General features: G+C 37.5%; 2 protein-coding genes across 2 annotated transcripts; one reads left to right on the top strand and one right to left on the bottom strand.

Annotated features, from left to right (window-relative positions):
* Positions 1–1800: 1800 nt before the first annotated feature.
* Positions 1801–10210, top strand: LOC126831890 (uncharacterized). The gene is made up of 10 exons (XM_050562542.2): positions 1801–1864; positions 2455–2577; positions 3530–3724; positions 5168–5262; positions 6228–6344; positions 6646–6678; positions 7662–7773; positions 8400–8442; positions 9234–9385; positions 10109–10210. Exons 1-10 carry the CDS (start codon positions 1801–1803, stop codon positions 10165–10167), a joined length of 993 nt encoding a protein of 330 aa, XP_050418499.2. The 3' UTR covers positions 10168–10210.
* Positions 10211–12024: 1814 nt separating this feature from the next.
* On the bottom strand, positions 12025–19095 carry LOC126831541 (elongation factor 1-beta). The gene is made up of 6 exons (XM_050562082.2): positions 18935–19095; positions 17556–17678; positions 15753–15931; positions 14317–14442; positions 13216–13283; positions 12025–12143 (listed from the first exon to the last, which is right to left on the bottom strand). Exons 1-6 carry the CDS (start codon positions 19012–19014, stop codon positions 12057–12059), a joined length of 663 nt encoding a protein of 220 aa, XP_050418039.2. The 5' UTR covers positions 19015–19095; the 3' UTR covers positions 12025–12056.
* Between the last annotated feature and the right edge of the window lie 652 nt (positions 19096–19747).

The raw sequence follows: 19747 nt of genomic DNA, 5'->3' as shown, positions 1-19747 counted from the left end.
ACATAGTATATTACAATATATATTAATGATACATGATATGTTACATGATATATGATATAGAAATGTTACATGATATAGAAATGTTACATGATATAGAAATGTTACGTGATATAGAATTGTTACATGATATAGAAGTGATATATTAATGTAACATGGTATATTATTTGTTACATGATATATTAATTCTGCATGATATCAATATTAATAATTCTATTTTTGATGATGACATTAGTTTATCTGTAAACTGATCGGTATTTGTATTTTACTCTATGATTGACAGCCAATAATTGTGTCTTTGACAATATGAGATGAAGGAAATTGAATTTTTTTTTTCTAAACAATATTTATTCACAGAAACTTGATTGGAGAACAGGCAAAAGCCTATAGACCCCCTCTCCATAAAAGTACAAACATAAATATATAATGAGAAGTAAAGTAAAGTAAAGTAAAGTGAACGATTAAATTATAAGATGACTATATACACGATATGTACAAACCACAATCAGAGTGTTTTTATTTCATAAATTTACATACGGAATTTTCTAAATCTTTGGGAGATTGAAATAATAATAAAATGATGTTAATGCTAATATTTGAATGATCAAAGATGATTTTTCAAGTCGCAGTGGTTCAGTGAGTAAGACGCTGGCTCGCTAGCCTGGAGTTCTCGGGGTCACTCCCCAGTGTTGGCCAAGAAGGTCATCGTCAGTGGTACAGGGCGGAGGGCCTGGCAAGGACAGCGTCTAGTCTTTAGGATAGGACGAAAATGTCTCATGGACACATTGGGATGCACTTAAAAGAAACCTTTGCAGTTGGAATTCGATGTAAGAGTAGCTTATAGCATGACGTATGTCCGTCTTCATTAGCCCAATCAGTGCAGAAAAGTAGGACGTTTAACCCCATTTTATTTCATTCTTATTCCTAAATATTGCCGCAATGGACAGTAGAGTTGTCCTCCCTTGAAGGATTTAAAACAGGTGATTTTTAGAAAGGGACGAATAAGACGGTTGAATATGTACAGTACATGATTAATGAGGGAGGTGACCGAATGGTTTCGAATTCCCCACGTGTGCATGACAAAGAGAAGGTTTGCCTGTCCAGCCTCGTGGGTTTTCTACGCGTCCTCCTGTTTCCTCTCACTGTTACAACTTGGATTAGTAAGTTCACGTGATAGAAACCATTATGGTAGAATTATTCTTTTCGTGCGTATGATAAATTCTGTTATGGTAGAATCGTTCTTTTCACACGTACTTTCATTAATAAATTCCATTATGGTAGAATTTTAATGTTAGTGTACAAGGGTCTGGACAAGTGAGCAATATCGCATTCGCATTGCTTTGAAGAAATATACTTAACCTACACGAAATAAGCAGACTTAACCTTGCTCCCAGCACCGTTCATCGGGATTTTCCGACGTGGTTTCTACTTGACAGTGGTGCAGGACGAAGGGTCTGACAAGGACAACTGTCTAGTCTTTCGGATGGGACGAAACACCGAGGTCCGGAGTATACATTGACGTGCACGTAAAAGATCCCTTGGCAGTTGGAATTCGATATAAGAGTAGGGTAGGTCATAGTGCCGCTGCCCGGACAAAATTTCCCACACAGCACACTGTATGGCGTATACCCGTCTTCATTAGCCCAGTAGGAGCAGGACAGTAGGACGTTAAACCCCATTTCATTTCATTTTCATTCCGCCCCCAGCACAATGACCTTGACATCGATCTTACTGATAAGTCAAAACCGTGAGAATTGAGTCCTGGTGATCAACCGAGAATTAATCAGAATGCTGAACAGAATGATGTGGCAAGTTGGATTTGTTTTGTTTAATATTTTATCTGCGAGAATATATGCCGCTAGTTTGGGTAAGTAGACCAGGGGATTTGTGGTAATGTAAAACACAGTCAAGATCTGCCGTGTTTGACTTCGCTCGCCAGCATCCAAACGGGTTAAGATGGCATGCATTTTGTTCTCTTACATTTATTGAAATAATCTCGAACAAACAACACACGATCCATTGCCTCCGCTTTGGCCCCATTCCACTCTCACCCCTCCACCACTAGTTGTTTTCATGGCAAGTAAAGGTGGGGGATGGATGGCATAATGGTTAACGCGTGCGCGCTGTATCATAAGGCTTGTCATGGAGTCAACTGGCGTGGTTTCGATTCCATTGTTGTACGTGACAAGGAGTAGGGTCGTGTGTTTTCTTCGGGTCCTCCGGTTTCCTCCAACTGCCATAACGTAGTCTAAGAGTAAGCGAATTATTGAAATTAAATTGAACCATGTGTTAGTCTCGAAATGACCCAGTTTGTGTCGATTGGACGTTAAACCCCATCTCCCCCTCCCTCCCCCCTCTCTCTCTCTCTCTCTCTCTCTCTCATGGCATATATATAGAGAACACGAATAGATATCCCTATCTTCCCTCTTGTAAATTTTCCATTATTATATATTGTAGGTTCCTATAATGTTGATTCTAACCAAGTGTCCGTGTCTGGAATATCATCGGGTGCTGCCATGGCAACACAGGTGCACGTGGCGTTATCTAGTAGAATAATGGGTGTTGGTTTAGTAGCGGGACGTAAGAGTTACTTCCCTTTGTTTTACAATGAATTTACAGAAATACGTTTGTTTGATAAATAATAGAGAATCCCAATAAGGAGTTTTCCATAGAATTTTGTTCGATATATTTCCTATTCACTTACTAAATGCTATCCATATAAATACAGAAATGGACATAGGTCTGTTCTAGTACAATATTAGTTAATCGTGTGACTAACACGGGCAATTTATATTCTAGGCAATGAAAAAGGCTTTTGACTGCGGGTACCGCGTTTCCGTCTAATTGTCAAGGGTTCTTTTGCATGCACTTCAATGTGTACACGGATGAATATCGGCGTTCCATCCGTCCATCCGATCATCCGACACAATTTCCTTGTCAACCAAATTTACGTGAAGGTTCATCCCGGTCCACATCGGCATTCGGATCTGGGACAGTCTTGCCAAACCCAACACTCCTACCACTTTGAAGATTAAAGATACATTATGGAAGATTAGATAAAGAGCTGACAGTTCCCACTACAATAGTTAAAAACTAATAGATAATGTAAAGGGAATTTGCTGAAAGTTTCAGTCAAATTGATCCACTCTGAACCGAGAAAGTCGGTAGGATAAGAAACACAGTCTCAATTATCCATTTCATGATTAAATCATGAATGACATTAGAGCACGAATCGGATCCTAATCCAGTAAATATCGCAGACTATCCTTGACATCGAGAGTTGATTATGATCTGGATAAGTTAATTAATGTCTAATTAATAATTTAGATAACATTTCAGACCTAAAGAAAGATCTGCAATAGCTCTTGCATAATGTATGAATATATGTTTAATGATTGTTTAGGAATTGAAATGTTATGATCATATGTATGTGATCTGTTTTATTTATCTGTTGCCAGTAGGCCGTTAAACCCCATTTGATTTGTTTTACTTATTATGATATGTGTGTTCTCTGTTTTGTTTTTTAAAATAGTACCATATATGTGTGCGGAGGGTTTGGCTGTAACAGCTTTAACCTGTATGAATACCCCTGGTCTAGTGAGTGTCTCTGTATTGGAGGGTATCACAGCATCAGCTGATCTGGTGGGTAACATAGATTCTACCAGTAATATAGCCACCAGTAAAGTTTATATATTCGCTGGTACTAAAGACACAGTGGTGAAACCAGGTTAGTATGGGTTTTATTCTTGAAATTCTCAGAGAGTATAATTAAAACTTACGACTAAATGGCCACCATATATAGTCACCAGTAATGTTAATATATTCGTTGGTACAAAGGTGAGAGAGAGAGAGAGAGAGAGAGAGAGAGAGAGAGAGAGAGAGGGGGGGGGGTAAGGTCCAGTCTACACAAACTACGTCATTTCGGGACAAACATATGGTTCGATTTTATTTCAATAATTAATTCGCTTGCGCGTACGAGTCTTTAGCAGTGGGGGGAAACCGGAGCACCCGGAGAAAACCCACGAGGATGGACAGGCGACCCTACTCCTTGTCACGTCCAACCGGGGAATCGAAACCACGCCAGTTGACTCAATGCTCAATGACAGACCTTATGATACAGTGCGCACGTGCTAACCATTTCCCCCCAACCCCCGCCGCGCGGTACAAAGAGCACTGTAGTGATGTCTGGTTAGTTTTATTCTTGAACCCCATACAGGGATGGATTGTGAGTACGATAGAAGTTAATGTACTCACGTACTCACTGGTTATCTGTTTAAGTCTTGAGTTTTTGATGAATTGGTAAGATTGCCACGTGCTAAATTTATGCATAAATTAGAAACATAAAGACATACTTTACAAAGCTCAATTTACAGTCAGTTGTTAAAAAGGGTGGGAGGCCTCTCTTAGGGTGCAACTCGGGCGGGTGTAACCATAGGCGTATGAGCTGGGGGGGGGGGGGGCTGGGGGGCGGGCACCAAATGCTGGGAAAATTTGGGCACACAATTGTACTTTGTAAAAGTTGTATAAAAAAAATATTGTGTTCTTGAATGTGTCCAATTTAACAGCGAATTTATTATTATTATTATGTAACATACTAAGAACCTAACTACATTTTTTGGGCACCAACCACCACCGCCCCCAAGTCAAAAATTCCCCCGTACACCTATGGGTGTAACTTCACGTAATATAGGGGGCGCTAAAACTTTATTTTTTTAGCAGTAAGAGGTATTAGATACTAGATGATCGAGACTAACCTGGCGAAGAAATGTCAAAAAATCGTTATAAAAACTGTTAATAACTTTTTACAGTTAAAAAGGAACATAAAATTGTCCATGCGAGAAATAAAAGAAGCAAAATTTATGAGTAGCATTTGTGTGAATCAAATTAGCTACTTTGTAGGAAACTGATTAGCAGCGGGCAATATTTGATTCGTAAAGTGCGATGCGAACCCGGTTATCGAGACCCCTGCCGTTACCCATTGCTCAAGCATGGATCCAGGCATTTTGTCAAAAACGCTCCGGCAAATATTTTGTTATGCTTTGGTTTAGATATCTGTAGACTACTAAAAGGACAAGCATGTAAAAGTTTAATAACCATGCCCCGTGCATGACAGCTACCATTACGATGACATTAATATATAAAATATCCGTCTCTTAAATTTTCATTTCAGGTAATGGTCCAAAAATTGAGCAATATTACAAACACTACATTTCTGATAATAGCAATATCAAAACTGTTTACAACGTACCAGCTGAACACTGTATGGTGAGTTTATATCAGATCAAAAATTATGGATGAGCTCAAAAATGTATGGCACAGATGAAAAATATATAGCTTAGCTCAAAAATATATGGTTTCGTTCTAAGATATATGGTTTCGTTCTTAAATATATGACTCATCTAAAAATGTATGGCTCAGCTGAAAATGATATAGAATTATATAATAAGGTTACAACATCCCAGATTAGAATTATATGATGAGGTTACAACATCCCAGATTAGAGTCATATAATAAGGTTACAGCATCCCAGATTAGAATTATATAATGAGGTTACAACATCCCAGATTAGAATTATATAATGAGGTTACAACATCCCAGATTAGAATTATATAATAAGGTTACGACATCCCAGATTAGAATTATATAATAAGGTAACAACATCGCGGGTTAAAATTATATAATGAGGTTACAACGTCCAAGATTAAATATATATTAATGAGGTTACAACATGTCGGATTATAATTATATAACATGGTTACAACATGTCGGATTACAATTATATAATAAGGTTAAACATCCTATATTAGAAATTTATAATAAGGTTACAACATTCCAGATTAAAATTATATAATAAGGTTACAACATGCCAGAATAGAATTATATAACATGGTTACAACATCCTATATTAGAATTATATAATAAGGTTACAACATCCGAGATCAAAATTATATAATGAGGTTACAGCATCCGAGATTAGAATTATATAATAAGGTTACAACATCCGAGATTAGAATTATATAATAAGGTTACAACATCCCATATCAAAATTATATAATGAGGTTACAACATCCCATATCAAAATTATATAATAAGGTTACAGCATCCCAGATTGCAATTATATAATGAGGTTTCATCACCCCAGAAAAATTATATTATTAGATCAAATCCGATCATGCTTTACTTCGTGACTGATATCCAGTGAAAAAAAATGTCTTTCTATGTTTTATCAGCCGACGTCTAATTATGGTGGAAATTGTGGAACACTTAACAAAGACAATTACATCAACAACTGTGGATATTCGGCAGCATTTGATCTGTTAAATCATATTTATGGTGGCCATTTAGTTGTAAGTTTTTTATTATACTTACTTATTGAAATACGGAAAAAAAACGTAACATTAATTGTTTATTTTATATAAGAATTACACAATGTGAATGCAAAGTTTCTATTGAACACTACTATCGCGTGTTCTACAAAGCAAAACATTAAAATACAGGGGAAAAACCCATCAAAATTATTGAAACGCTGTTTTTAATTTGATATAAGAATAAGACAATGTATATGTATTGAGTTTTAGAAGGAATCCATATTTCAGTTGCTACTTTATACATAATTTATAGAATATAATTATGCTTTTATTTCAACAGAAACCGACAGATCATACAACGGCTAATGGACAGGTGTGTGCTTTAATAGTTTTATATACAGATTAGGGCGAATTTTATAGATTTTCAGACTATTTTGATATTTGGTTTAAACCGTGTTCCAGTATTCTCTTTATAACATTATTATAGATAGAAATATATTTTACACCATCACGATTTTAAGCCATTTGTTATCTAACTCTTGAGTTTATTTCATCAGCGGTGTGTTACTTTCCAGCTGTTGGGTTTAAGTGGTTTCCCATCGTTTTACTGGATACTCAATGATCGAACTCTGTGATTAAGCCGTTTTACAGCATTCTCAATGTTCGAATTCTGAAAGTAAACCGTGAGATTAAGTCGCTTTACTGTACCCCCAATGATCGAATTCTAAATGTAAGCCGTTTACGTTGGTTTGTGAATTGACACCATTACTTAACAGTAGGCCTAATCCAAATGTTATATCCTTGTACTTACCCTCGTTCCTATAATACTCCATTTTTTAAATGTTTTACGGTATTCTTTAATATTCCATTCTTTAAATGTATTACTGTATTCCTATAATAGTCCATCCTTTGAATGTATCTCGTATTTCGTTTGAAGCCGTGGTTTGGTATACTGTCTTGAACAGTATTTCTGTATTCCTATACAGTGGTTTCGAATCCCCGGTTGTACGTGAAAAGGAGTAGGGTCGCCTGCCCAACCTCGTGGGTTTTCTCCGGGTCCACTGGTTTCCTCCCACTGCTAAAGACCCCTACGCGCAAGCGAATTATTGAAATAAAATTTTAAATGATCTAGCTGAGTCGAGTGGACGTGAAACCCATCTCTCTCTCTCTCTCTCTCTCTCTCTCTCTCTCTCTCTCTCTCTCTCTTTCTCTGTATTCCTGTTGCTAACTACTGAGTTGAAGTCGTGGTTTGGTATACTGCCATGAACAGTATTTCTGTATTCCTATTGCCTACCACAGATTTAAATTCGTGGTTTGTTATATTGTCATGAACAGTATTTTCATATTTTATTTCAGTTACTAACGTTTAGTCAAAGTGCGTTTTTCTACTGGTCGTTACCATCTGTTTCTGGTATGGATACAACCGGTTATGTTTATATCCCAACTAAATGTGCCACTAAACAAACCAGTAAGTGTTTACAGTGATTTGTATTGCGGGAATACAATTGGTACATGTAATATCTTTACAGAGTTTTGTACTGTGGCGAACTGGGGCATGCAGGACACTTTTGTACTGTGGTTAACTGAGGCATTCGGAACACGATTAGTACCTACACGTATAAATAACCTTTACAGTGTTTTGCACAGTGGCGAACTGGGGCATTTGGAACACGATTAGTACACTGGGGTATTCAGAACACAATTAGTACCTATAATATCTTTTACAGAGATTCATACTGTGGCGAAACGGGGCATTCGAAACACAATAATTAGTGGCTATAATATCTTTACAGTGTATTGTAGGACGTTAAACACAATTTCATTTCATTTTCATTTATATTATTGTGACTAGATTTCGGAGCAAGTCGGTGGCCATCAGAAGCATCTGGAACACCTTTAAACCTATCATGTCAGTTTTGTAGTTTTGAAAAATAAACCAACCCAATGATAGTCACAGTTGGTACAATTAAAGTTATTCCAGTATGTGACCTGAAAAATCGTTCAGAAATATATATTTATATTGAAGATTCTTGAATTCGTTCTAAATATATAATTTTTAATTTGTTCTGAATACGTTTATATTTTCTTTTTCAGAATGTAAACTTCATATCGCATTCCATGGCTGTTTACAAGGGCGGTATGTAAGACGCATTTGTTGTTTTTTTTTTAAACTATTTTCTTGGGAAATGCTCTAACTTAAGGGTAGTGAAAAGGCTTATCCATATCTAAATCTGATCTCAATCTCCCAAATTTTTACATTTTAACCTTCCTTCCTTTAATTTTTTATCAGATACACAGTAAACAAAAGTTCAAGGGCCCAATAGAAGGAATACAGGGGGACCACGAAGCGGCTAATTTAGGGTTTTGTTCTAAACCCCATTCTGGATATAAATCAAATTTGATGGGAATGTGCCATGATGGCGTCGATTCGGATTTGTTAAAAAGGGAATGTATGTGAACACCTATCTTTAGACGTTTGAACACCACCTACTTTTCATGCCATCGCTTTAAATATTGGCGCTTATTTCTACTTGTTGAAATGAAGTTAGAATATGGGACCCTCATGTTTTCAACTACTGCAAGTGGTGAAAATGTAGCAAGCACCAAAACAGGTCTATAACCAATTGCCTTAATTTTATGTTACAGGAAAGATATATCATTGGCTGGCAACCCACGTTTTATATTACAGATGTGTATTGCAACGCATCTTTTATATTACAGACGTGTATATTGTTGTCTGGCAAACCACGTTTTATATTACAGATGTGTATATTGTTTTCTGGCAACTCCCTCATAAAATTACAGATGTGTAGATTGTTGTTTGGCAACGTATGTTTTATATTATAGACGTGTATATTGTTGTCTGGCAAACCACGTTTTATATTGACAAGTACGTTGTTGTCTGGCAACCCATGTTTTATATTACAGGAAAGCTATAGGAGATGTTTATGTTAAACACGCTGGTTATAATGAAGTCGGTGAACTAAATGACATCATAATACTCTACCCTCAAGCTATATCTACACCACTCAACCAACAAGGCTGTTGGGACTGGTTCGGTTATACAGGACCACTGTATGGTAAGTATTTCTACCCTCAAGCTATATATATCTACAACACTCAACCAACAAGACTGTTGGGACTGGTTCGGTTATACAGGACCCTTGTATGGTAAGTATCTCTACCCTCAAGCTATATCTACACCACTCAACCAACAAGACTGTTGGGATTGGTTCGTCTATACATGACCACTGTATGCCAAGTATCTCTACCCTAAAGCTAAAGCTGTTGGGGTTGGTTTGGTTATACCGGACCTTTTTGATAGATAATATTGCCAAGAGGATGGAAAATTCTATTGGTGGATAATTTTGCCAATATGATGGATAATTGGGAATATCGCCAATATGGTTAATTTCTCTTTAAAATGATAACAATGCCAATACGACCAAATGTCCTTTTGATGAATAATATATCCCCCCCCCCCCATTGAAATTCTTCTTTTAAAAAAATAAACTAAACTGATAATACCTATATGTTACAGTGTGGTTGAATGGCCGATTGGTTAGCACGTGCGCATTGTATCAGATCTGTCATTGAGATAACTGACATGGTTTCAATTCCAAGGTTGTACGTGACAAGGAGTATGGTAGCCTGTCCAGCCTCATCGGTTTTCTCGGGTCCTCCCACTGCTAATAAAGACCCCTACGCGCAGGCGAGTTATTGAAATAAAATTGTACCATATGTTGGTCATGATAGTTTGTGTCGAGTGGACGTTAAACCCCATTTCTCTCTCTATGTTACAGCAACCAAGAATGGGTTCCAGATAACAGCTGTTAGAAGAATGATTGACCGTGTATTGTAATCACTGGACTCAACAGGTCATATAAATCTCTGTTTAAAGTAAATTTAAAGTAGATTCTTTTTACCCACACAGAAAAAATACAAAGGTCTATTGAATAACACTATATAATGTACCTGTAATATATAACGTGGGTGTTTATTTTTGTGGTAATCACATACATTAAAATACCACACTCTCCATAACAAATTATCAACAATTATTTTTGTGGAGGTCTGGGTGGGGTGCTCGACTGTCAGTCCGGAACGTCCCAAATTGACAGAATTGCAATCAAGTGATATGGAATTCAGTCCTGTCACAGTTCTAACAGTTCCAACAGCTGAGGTGGTGTGAGTAGAATCGTGACCTATTTTAAGTAACAAAAATGTTTCAGCTGTCATGATTGGTCGATTTATTTTTTATGCACTCGACACATGCGTTGGACGGCAAAATTCTCCTTTTCACTCAATTGACACCATTTTTGGAATTGCGAGAATTTAATTCCAGAACGTTCAATCGTGTATCCCCGTTATATTAAACGGAATGGAAGCTTATAATTAACACATTTCCTCATTTCTGGTCGGTTCCTTTCAAAATGGAAAAACAAGCGGCTGCCAGGCAGGATACGCCCACATTTTCGAGAGATGCATAGAGAACAAGCTAAAAAGAAAGTGATTTTTCCTACAATAAAGGGCCATAATTCAGGAAATTACAATTCGATATGCGCAAATATCGAAAGGAACCGAGATCTTTGGGTTATAAACTTACATTTCAAGTTTCAACAAAATCGGATAAAAATTGTTACGGACGGACGGACGAACAGGGGCGACGACAATATATGTCCACATGAAAATGTGGGCGTATAAAAACTCAGTCGTTATTGTTGTGGTAATCACATACATTAAAATACCAAATACCACATTCTCCGTAACAAAAAATTAACAAGAATTATTTTTGTAAGTCTGGTTATATTAAAGGGAATGGAAGCTTATAATTAACACATTTCCTATGCCATAAATGGACCTCATTTGACCCAATTCTTGCCGGTTGGTTTCAAACTGGATTAAAAACCCTTGTCTTATCCACCAGTATCAAATCACAAAAATAATAACAATGGCCTTTTTTTGTTTGGATTTAGATGGGAGCTTATATAGCTGATTGTAAGTGCCAAGCATATAATTGTAAATACTATCACCTCCATGAAGGATATCAATGCCAATGCTACCCCAACCAAGAATGTAAATTCAGACGTTAAGCTCTAGTTTTTTTTCATACCAGACTGGGTGGGTTAATGGAAACCAGTATATGTCATGCACAGACAGTGGTGCTACAGCCTATTTATTTTGAAATACAAATGCCAAGGATTCGTTTATGTGCAAGTCGCTGACAAGAGGGGGGGGGAGAGAGAGAGAAATGGGGTTTCAGGTCCACTCAACACAATCTAGGTCATTTTGGGACTAAAACATGGTTCAATAATAATACAGAGAGAGACAAATGGGGTTTAATGTCCACTCGACTCAGCTAGCTCATTTCAGGACTAACATGTTTCAATTTCATTTCAATAATGCGCTTGCATGTGGGGGTCTTTAGCAGTGGGAGGAAACTGGTTGACCCTGAGAAAACCCACGAGGTTGGACAGGCAACCCTACTCCTTGTCTTGTGCAACCAGGGAATCGAAACCCAGCCAGTTGACTCAATGACAGACCGTATGATCCATCTCCCCCCCCCCCCCCACTGACAAGGGACTAAATACGCTAAATAATCCTGAGGTATTTTCTTGGCCAACACTAGGTTCGACCCTGGGACCTCCTGGTCAGTGGAGCCAACATCTTACACACTGAGCCACTGCAGCTCCACATAAAAATAACAAAAGATCACGAGGAATAAATAAGATGGGTGTTTTTTTATTTTATTTATATTTTGTTAAAGGCCACAATGTCTACGGACTGTACCACATCCTCAAACTTCGTTATTTCTTCTTCTAAAAAGTCTGTTCCAATCTGAAATAAGACAAATAAATATTTAAATATTATTTTTGTAACATAGCAATTCTCTCGTCAAAAGGCAACACCTAGTAACTCATGTTTTTCTTATTTTGAGAAAACAAAGGAAAACAAAATGAATGAATATTAAACCCCGGCTTATCCATTGATTTGACTATTGAGTTACTAGGTTTTTCTGTGGCATACTAGGTAAATGAAGGAAGTTGCCAGGTTGTGTCATGAGTGAAACTGCATACAAAATCAAAAGATTGGAATATCTAGTAGAACAACAGAAAGCACATACCCTAGCTAGTAACTACAAATTTGGTCCTAACTCAATTTTGATAAAAAAAAAAGTGAGTTACTAGGTGTTGCTTTTTGACGGGAGAATTGTAGAATCAGGTTAATTTTCAAAGGGAAACAACTCCCTTAAAGATGTATTATGTAAGATTTAGATAAAAAACTGAACGTCCTTGCTATAATACTACATGTACTAGCAAATGACCCGGCACTACATGGGTTGTGCCCATAACTCTGAAACTCGAAGCAGTATGCCAATTCCACCAAGCCTATGTTACTCCCTTGTCCGAACGTTCCCTATACCCTAAATTTCAATCTCGGGACAGCCCTAGTGTAGCCGCCAAACCAGAACAAACGGACAAACAACAGATATTAGTATAGATATACAGACAATTATTGTTGGAGGAAGAACGAAAAAACATAATTAACTTAAATATATTTCTCAGAGTTCCTCACTTTAATCTAGGAATCTTTTTTATCCGATAGAAAATAACTTGATAGTCTATCTTTTTTTTTTAAACAAAGATTCCAGTAAGACATATTTTTATATCAGATAGAAAACAACTTTGATAATCTTATGGTTCTAGAGAGAAAGGGGGAGAGATGGGGTTTAACGTCCACTCAACACAAACTAGGTCATTTTGGGACTTACAGATGGTTGAATTTTATTTCAATAATTCGCTTGCGTTGTAGGGGCCTTTAACAGTGGGAGGAAACCAGAGAACCCGGAAAAAACCCATGTACAAACTGAGAATCTAAACTATGTATACAATGTTGATAAATTTCTTACCTTGTCATCTTCAACAACACAATTAATCTGTAATTTATTTATACCATAACCAACAGGTACAAGTTTAGCTGAATAAAAAAAAAACACATTTTAATTGTAGCCTGTTCTGCTCCAATTGGGCTAACGATGATGGAGGAATAATAAAAGAAAACATTTCAATTGTAACTAATATATTAAGTCAATTATGAACATGTGACATCTGAGAGAGGGAGAGAGGTTTTTGGGGTTTTTTTTATAACCAATATTTTTATTCAGGTTGTCTGAATGGGGTTGAGGAACAGACTTTAACGTCCACAGGACACAATCAGGTCACTTCAGAACTAACATATGGTTCAATTTATTTTCTCACTTATTTGCCTGTGCATAGGGGTGTTTAGCTGTAGGACCCGTAGAAAAACGATGAGGTTAGGCAGGTCACCCTTCTCCTTATCACATACAAGTGGGGAATCGAAACCATGCCACCTGATTCAATGACAGACCTTATGATCTAATTAGCATGAGTTAAACCATATGGCCACCCACCTCCTCTCTACCACAGACAGTAATATGACTCTAAAAAACAACATGTGTTAAACCATTCGGCCACCCAAACCTTCTCTACCACGGACAGTAATCTAGCTCTAAAAGCCCTACCTGTCTTCCCTTCAAAAGCTCTATCCGTCTTCCCAAACAGTCCTACCCCTCTCCCCAAACAGCCCTATCCCTCTACCCAAATAGTACTACCCCTCTACCTAAATAGTTCTGCTCCTCTCCCCAAACAGCACTACCCCTCTACTCAAATAGACCTATCCCTCTCTCCCCAAACAGCCCTATCCCTCTCTACTCAAATAGCTCTACCCTTCTAACCAAATAGCCCTACCCCTCTACTCAAATAGACCTATCCCTCTCCCCAAACAGCCCTACCCCTCTCTACTCAAATAGCCCTACCCTTCTAACCAAATAGCCCTACCAATCTGACCAAATAGCCCTACCCCTCTATCTAAATAGCCCTACCCTTCTGCCCCAACTTGTTGAATTACCGCATCTGCATCTAGGTTTTTTCATTCAAGTAAATCAAAACTTACTAGCTCTATCCCCACTAACCCTACACCCTAAACTTACATGCAGCCCATCGTAGACCATCTGCTTCAATACTTCGAACATTTTGTTCTATTATTTTCATGTCTGTTTCATCATCCCATGGTTTAACTTCTAGGATTATACTACTCTTTGCAATCAGCACGGGTTCTAGAATAAATAACATATATATTTTATATAATACTACATGTAGGATAATACTGCTCTTGGTGATCAGCAAAGGCTCTAGAATAAACAAGAGAGAGAGAGAGAAAGAGAAAGAGAGAGCGTTTAACTTCCACTTGACACAAACTCGGTCATTTCGGGACTAACATTTTGCGTAGGGGTCTAGCAGTGGGAGGAAACCGGAGGACCCAGAGAAAAACCCACGAGATTGGACAGACGACCCTACATCTTGTCACGTACGGCCAGGGAATCGAAAACCACACCAGTTAACTCAATGACAGACCTTATGATACAGTACGCACATGCTAACCATTCGGCCATCCCCCCCCCACCCCCAGAATAAACAAAATATATACTGTATGATGCTACTTGTAGAATAATCGTAAAGTACATCATTTTGCAACTAACATATGGTACAATATTATTTCAACAATTCACTTGAACAAAAGGGGTCTTTAGCAGTGGGAGGAAACCGTTATTTGTCCTGTACAAGCTGGGAATCAAAACCATGCAACTTGACTCACTGACAGACCTTATGATCTAGACAATTACTTCCTACCTATTGTAATAAAATCTTTAATAGGTCATAGGCCAGGATTAATGAGAGAGAGAGAGAGAGAAAGAGAGATGGGGGTTAAGTCCACTCGACACAAACTAGGTCATTTTGGGACTAACATATGGTTTAATTTTATTTCAATAATTAGCTTGCGCATAGGGGTCTTTAGCAGTGGGGGGAAACCGGAGGACACGGAGAAGACCCATGAGGATGGACAGGCGACCCTACTCCTTGTCACGTACAACTAGGTCATTTTGGGACTAACATATGGTTTAATTTTATTTCAATAATTAGCTTGCGCATAGGGGTCTTTAGCAGTGGGGGGAAACCGGAGGACACGGAGAAGACCCATGAGGATGGACAGGCGACCCTACTCCTTGTCACGTACAACCAGGGATTCGATACCACGCCAGTTGACTCAATGACAGGCCTTATGATACAGCATGCACGTGCTAACCATTCGCCCCACCCCCATCCCGGATTAACGAATAATCGATAATTAAATGAGGCTATAACGTCATACCGTTCTGCTCCGACAAGGTTAATAAAAACGGGCCCATGCCATACAGTGTTCTATCGGGGAAATTTCATCCAGACAGAGGAGTTACCATCTATACTTATACCCAATTCCAACTGCCAGTGAATCTTTTCTGTGCTCGCCAAATCAGTGTACATGGGACCTTGTTTTTTCATCCCATCTGTACGATGATGAAATATGAAATAACAATTTGTAAATTACTTTTTGCTTTTCTGTTTGCGTAGTCTTCGATACGTTTCTTTTTTAGTTCTTCTTGTGCTGCGGTATCGTCATCATCATCACCAAACAGGTCAATATCATCATCATCATCGTCGTCATCAGCTGCTGCAGCTGCACTGGCTGTTCCATAAGATCCTACTGGCTTCCTTGTTCCAGGAAAACTGAAGGTAATAAAGATAGGTTGCCAGGCAACGAAACATACACCCACAGCGGCTTTATCATCTGAGCGGTCGACAAGGGTTGTCGCATATTTATTACTTTGTAGGTAATTTACAAGACAGTTCCATACAGATCAGATTATCATTTTTGCCATTTGAGGGTTCACAAGGTTCTACAAATTGAAACAAGGGTCTCAACTCTGGAAGTAATCTACAGAAATTGTTGAAATTTGACAGGCTTTTTCGTTTCACAAATTTAAATGATGCATATAAATTTCATACATATCGGATGATAACTGTCATCAATCTCGCATTAACAAGGTTGAACAAAGTGCAACAAGGAAAATAACTCTAGAAGTAATAAACGGAAATTGCTGAAATTCAATAGGATTCTTCTCTTCACTACTTCAAATGACACATGTAAATTTCATACAGATCGGCAGATAACTTTTGATGTTAGAGCATTCACAAAGTTCAATAAAGTGAAACAAGGGCCATAACTCTAGATGTAATAAACAGAAATTGCTGAAATTCAGTAAGCTTCTTTGTTTCACTAATTTAAATAATGCATAAAAAGTTCAGAAAGATCGAATGATAACAAGGTTCAATTAATTGAAACAAGGGCCAAAACTCTAGACGTAATACACAGAATTGGTGAAATTTAATAGCCTTCTTCGTTTCACTAATTTAAATAATGCATATAAATTTCAGAAAGATAGGATGATAACTTTTGGGGTTAGAGTGTACACAAGGTTAAACAAAGTGAAACAAGAGCCATAACTCATGGCGTAATAAATGGAAATTGCTGAAATTGAATAGGCTTCTTCGTTACCCTAATTTAAATATTGCATATAAATTTCACAAAGATCCGATGTTAACTTTTGGCATTAGAGCATTCACAAGGTTCAACAAAGTGAAACAAGGGCCATAACTCTAGGCGTTATAAACAGAAACTATTGAAATTAAATAGGCTTCTTCATCTCACTAATGTAAACAACATATATCAATATTGGATGATAAATTTTGACGTTATCGGGCTCACAAGAAATTGTGGATGATGGGACGGACGGACTAATGGACGGGGGCGGTGGCAATATACGTCCACAATCCACATTTCTATGTGGGCGTATAAAAATGATATGGTAAATTGCCAGACAACACAACAGACTCCCAGAGCAAAATATTATCATTGCTGAAATTCAATAGGCTTCCTTTATTAACTAATTTAAATAATGGACACAAATTCCAAACGCCAATGCCTTTCACACCAATGTGTACATGGGACATAATTTTTCCATCCCATCCAGACGACTATTGTCGCTTGCCAGATCCCCGTCCTGCACGACTGACATAGGGGAACCAGAGGCCTGATGTTGGTCATTTGGGATAGAGTATGGCCGAGACATTGTGGCGTAAAAATACACCTCGATTGCTGCAAAAATCACCTTTTGGGTCAAAAAACTATTAGAAAATACAATGATATAAGAAATCAAAATCATTCTGTATAAAAATCCATTTTTGATTTCTGGCACTAAAGTCACTGTGGCAGTTTCTGTAAAGCATCCAGCTAGCTACTGATGGTGAGCAATTACATGGTAACCTTGTGAGATTATTAGATGATATTTACCTTTTTCTTAAATCACCATAAGATTTGATGTGATTATACCAGCGAAGGGCGTGGGGTAGACTGGATGCTGGAGCACCGGTCAAGGCTTCAAAAACCACAGCATCGGCTGCAGATGGAGAATAACTAAAAAACACAAATATAAATCTTAATACATGCAGTAATTGAGAGTACTTCCACTTGGTGAATAATAGTAAGTGCAGGGGGACTGCACCACACATAATTTACACAAAAAAAAATCTACAGACAAGACATATTACACAGAACTCACAAACGCACAATTCAAATAAAGTGAATGGATCTGGGGGCTGACAGTAAGTGTCCACTGTGCTGCACAGTACCGGGCGTGCAGTGACACAGACTTCACTCAACATTGAAAACAATCAGGAACAAAACCCAGAGAAACCATTGTGTAATGCCAGCACGAGTCATGATCTGCCATATGTTACAAGAAATATGAATGTAAGCATATTGTTGTAAAATTTAACTATACAAGTAACCACATATAGGTGAAATGAATAATAATAACCCCCCCCCCCCAAAAAAAAAACAAAAAAAACAGGTAGTAATTTGAAATGTAGCCAAGGGAAATCAGCAATATGTTGAATCCTGCTGGTCCTAGATGGAAAGGTGGAAGTAGTCTCGATTATCCTGACGATTCCCTGTATTATATTTGGCAAATCACAACAAAAATATAAACTGGTTATATTCTAACAAGATTGATTCAGTCTAGTGTAACATTTCCTGAGAGCTTCGTCAACCTGCAGTATGGATGGACGATTTCTGTCACAAATGAACTGCCCACATGAAATGGGATTTAAAGTTTTTATCAGCCACTGATTAGACAAAGCGATTTGCAGTCGATCAAATTTTGATCTTTAACATCCATCTAATTCAAATTGATTACCCTAATCAGCGAATTTATTGACATCGATTTCCAAATCGATTACCCCGTATCGCCAAATCACCTTTAGGTGCAATTTGAACGGGTGATAACATGTTTTTTTTTTTCAACCATGTCCAGCCATAAGAATTGCTTACACTTTACTTTAACTTACAGTCAATTGATCGACTCATTTAACGAAATCGCCAAAGTGCTTTGAAATCGACTGAACTGTCATGACTTCTCCACTAATTAATATAAATTCAAAGCGTTTTGGCAAGCCGTTAAAACGCCTTACATTATATACGACCTATGATGTAACTATCTTCATATTTTGACTGACTCAACACATTCTTTTCACTTGTGAAATGTGAATGAATATTGAATAGCTAATGTGACAGTACAGTATCAGTACAAAGTACTGTAGTGTAGATAACTAGAAAATTTTGGACACTCAATTTCTTTCATTCTAGATGAAAATTCTGACGAAAATGTTTACCCATCAATGTAACTTCTGTCACCAAGGAAACTGTTCAAGGCCTCTAGCCCAGCTTTAGATTTTAAATCGCCAAAACCCATCTTTTTAAAATTAATCTGTCGGCACGATGAGAAGAAACGTGGTAATCGTTCGTCCTTGACCTTTGAAAAGACCGGAAGTTGTAAATTTACTAGACTCGTTCAACCAGACTATGGGATTTATTTCGAATTTTAAAATGATTGTTTTGCTCTTTTTAAAATGTTATTACATTTAAGAAACGCTGTTTACCGAAACTAATATTATTTTGTAAAATCAATGCAAAGGCCTTAGAACCCAAAAGACAAAGAAAGAATACTTTTCGCATCGTATTATTTGTTGTTGTGGTGGAATTTTAAGCAACCGGCGGCCATATTTGTGTCATTGAAAGGTTTCGAGTTTGCAACGCCAGGTTACTGTTGCAGACCAGTTTCTGCTAAAAGGTAATTGTCATTGAGCTATGGCAATGCAAAATAAATGATTATTTGGTAGCATAACGCTTTTAGGTCTAGGGTTTGAATACATTGACTTATTTGCATGATCTCACCGACTGAAATGGGTAAAATAAACCCATAAAAATTTGTTTTTTAATTCAACTTTCAAGTTGTTACGAAACAAACTTTACAAACTGAAGAAGACTAGTCATGTATCCGTCATGTCGATTACATGTCATTTGGGACTCACATCATTTGGGACTTGCGTCATTTGGGACTCAAAAAAATATGACCACGACATTTGGGACTCGGGTATACGACGTTTGGGACTTTGGTATACGTCGTTTGGGACTCGGGATAATTT

The sequence above is a fragment of the Patella vulgata genome, chromosome 9, assembly GCF_932274485.2.
Source record: "Patella vulgata chromosome 9, xgPatVulg1.2, whole genome shotgun sequence".
NCBI classification, from domain to species: domain Eukaryota; kingdom Metazoa; phylum Mollusca; class Gastropoda; family Patellidae; genus Patella; species Patella vulgata.
Note: the sequence above shows the minus strand (reverse complement) of the source record. Positions and strands in the feature narration are given on the sequence as shown.

What these genes read in the sequence shown, in the direction of transcription:
- LOC126831541 (XM_050562082.2), bottom strand. Translation starts at nt 19,014, where the DNA reads ATGGGTTTTGGCGATTTAAAATCTAAAGCTGGGCTAGAGGCCTTGAAC. An exon ending in GACAGAAGTTACATTGATGG is followed by an intron (nt 17,679 to 18,934) that starts GTAAACATTTTC and finishes TGTGTTTTTTAG; the next exon opens with TTATTCTCCATCTGCAGCCG. An exon ending in TATGGTGATTTAAGAAAAAG is followed by an intron (nt 15,932 to 17,555) that starts GTAAATATCATC and finishes TATTACCTTCAG; the next exon opens with TTTTCCTGGAACAAGGAAGC.
- LOC126831890 (XM_050562542.2), top strand. Translation starts at nt 1,801, where the DNA reads ATGTGGCAAGTTGGATTTGTTTTGTTTAATATTTTATCTGCGAGAATA. An exon ending in TGTTGGTTTAGTAGCGGGAC is followed by an intron (nt 2,578 to 3,529) that starts GTAAGAGTTACT and finishes TTTTTAAAATAG; the next exon opens with TACCATATATGTGTGCGGAG. An exon ending in TACCAGCTGAACACTGTATG is followed by an intron (nt 5,263 to 6,227) that starts GTGAGTTTATAT and finishes ATGTTTTATCAG; the next exon opens with CCGACGTCTAATTATGGTGG.